The sequence below is a fragment of the Eimeria mitis genome, genomic scaffold (genome assembly GCF_000499745.2).
Source record: "Eimeria mitis Houghton genomic scaffold, Emh_scaff1105, whole genome shotgun sequence".
NCBI lineage: Eukaryota > Apicomplexa > Conoidasida > Eucoccidiorida > Eimeriidae > Eimeria > Eimeria mitis.
In genome coordinates, this window is record NW_013567610.1 from 2,246 (window position 1) to 2,480 (window position 235).

The window sequence follows — 235 nt, forward strand, 5'->3', positions numbered from 1 at the left end:
CGGCTGCTGTTTTTCTTTGTTGCTGCTGTTGATGCAGACACAGAGGATCAGCAGCTTACTCTGCTGCTGCAGCAGCAGCAGCAGCAGCAGCAGCAGCAGCAACAAGCACTCGCACCCTTCTGCTGGGAAGGGATAGAAACACAGCAACAAATACAATCCGCTCAATTGGCAAGAATGGAGATGCGCAGGTACTGCTGCTGCTGCTGCTGCTGCTAGTGCTGCTGCTGCTGCTGCT

The 235-nt window shown here is 54.5% G+C and overlaps 1 protein-coding gene across 1 annotated transcript in view; it reads left to right on the forward strand.

The window, feature by feature from the left end:
- Positions 1-235, forward strand: part of EMH_0029540 (uncharacterized protein) — a gene marked incomplete at both ends in the record, with an annotated part of 3,646 nt that overhangs the window by 2,174 nt on the left and 1,237 nt on the right. The window contains 1 exon segment of the mRNA XM_013494314.1: positions 38-188. Coding sequence (XP_013349768.1) covers positions 38-188 — 151 coding nt within the window.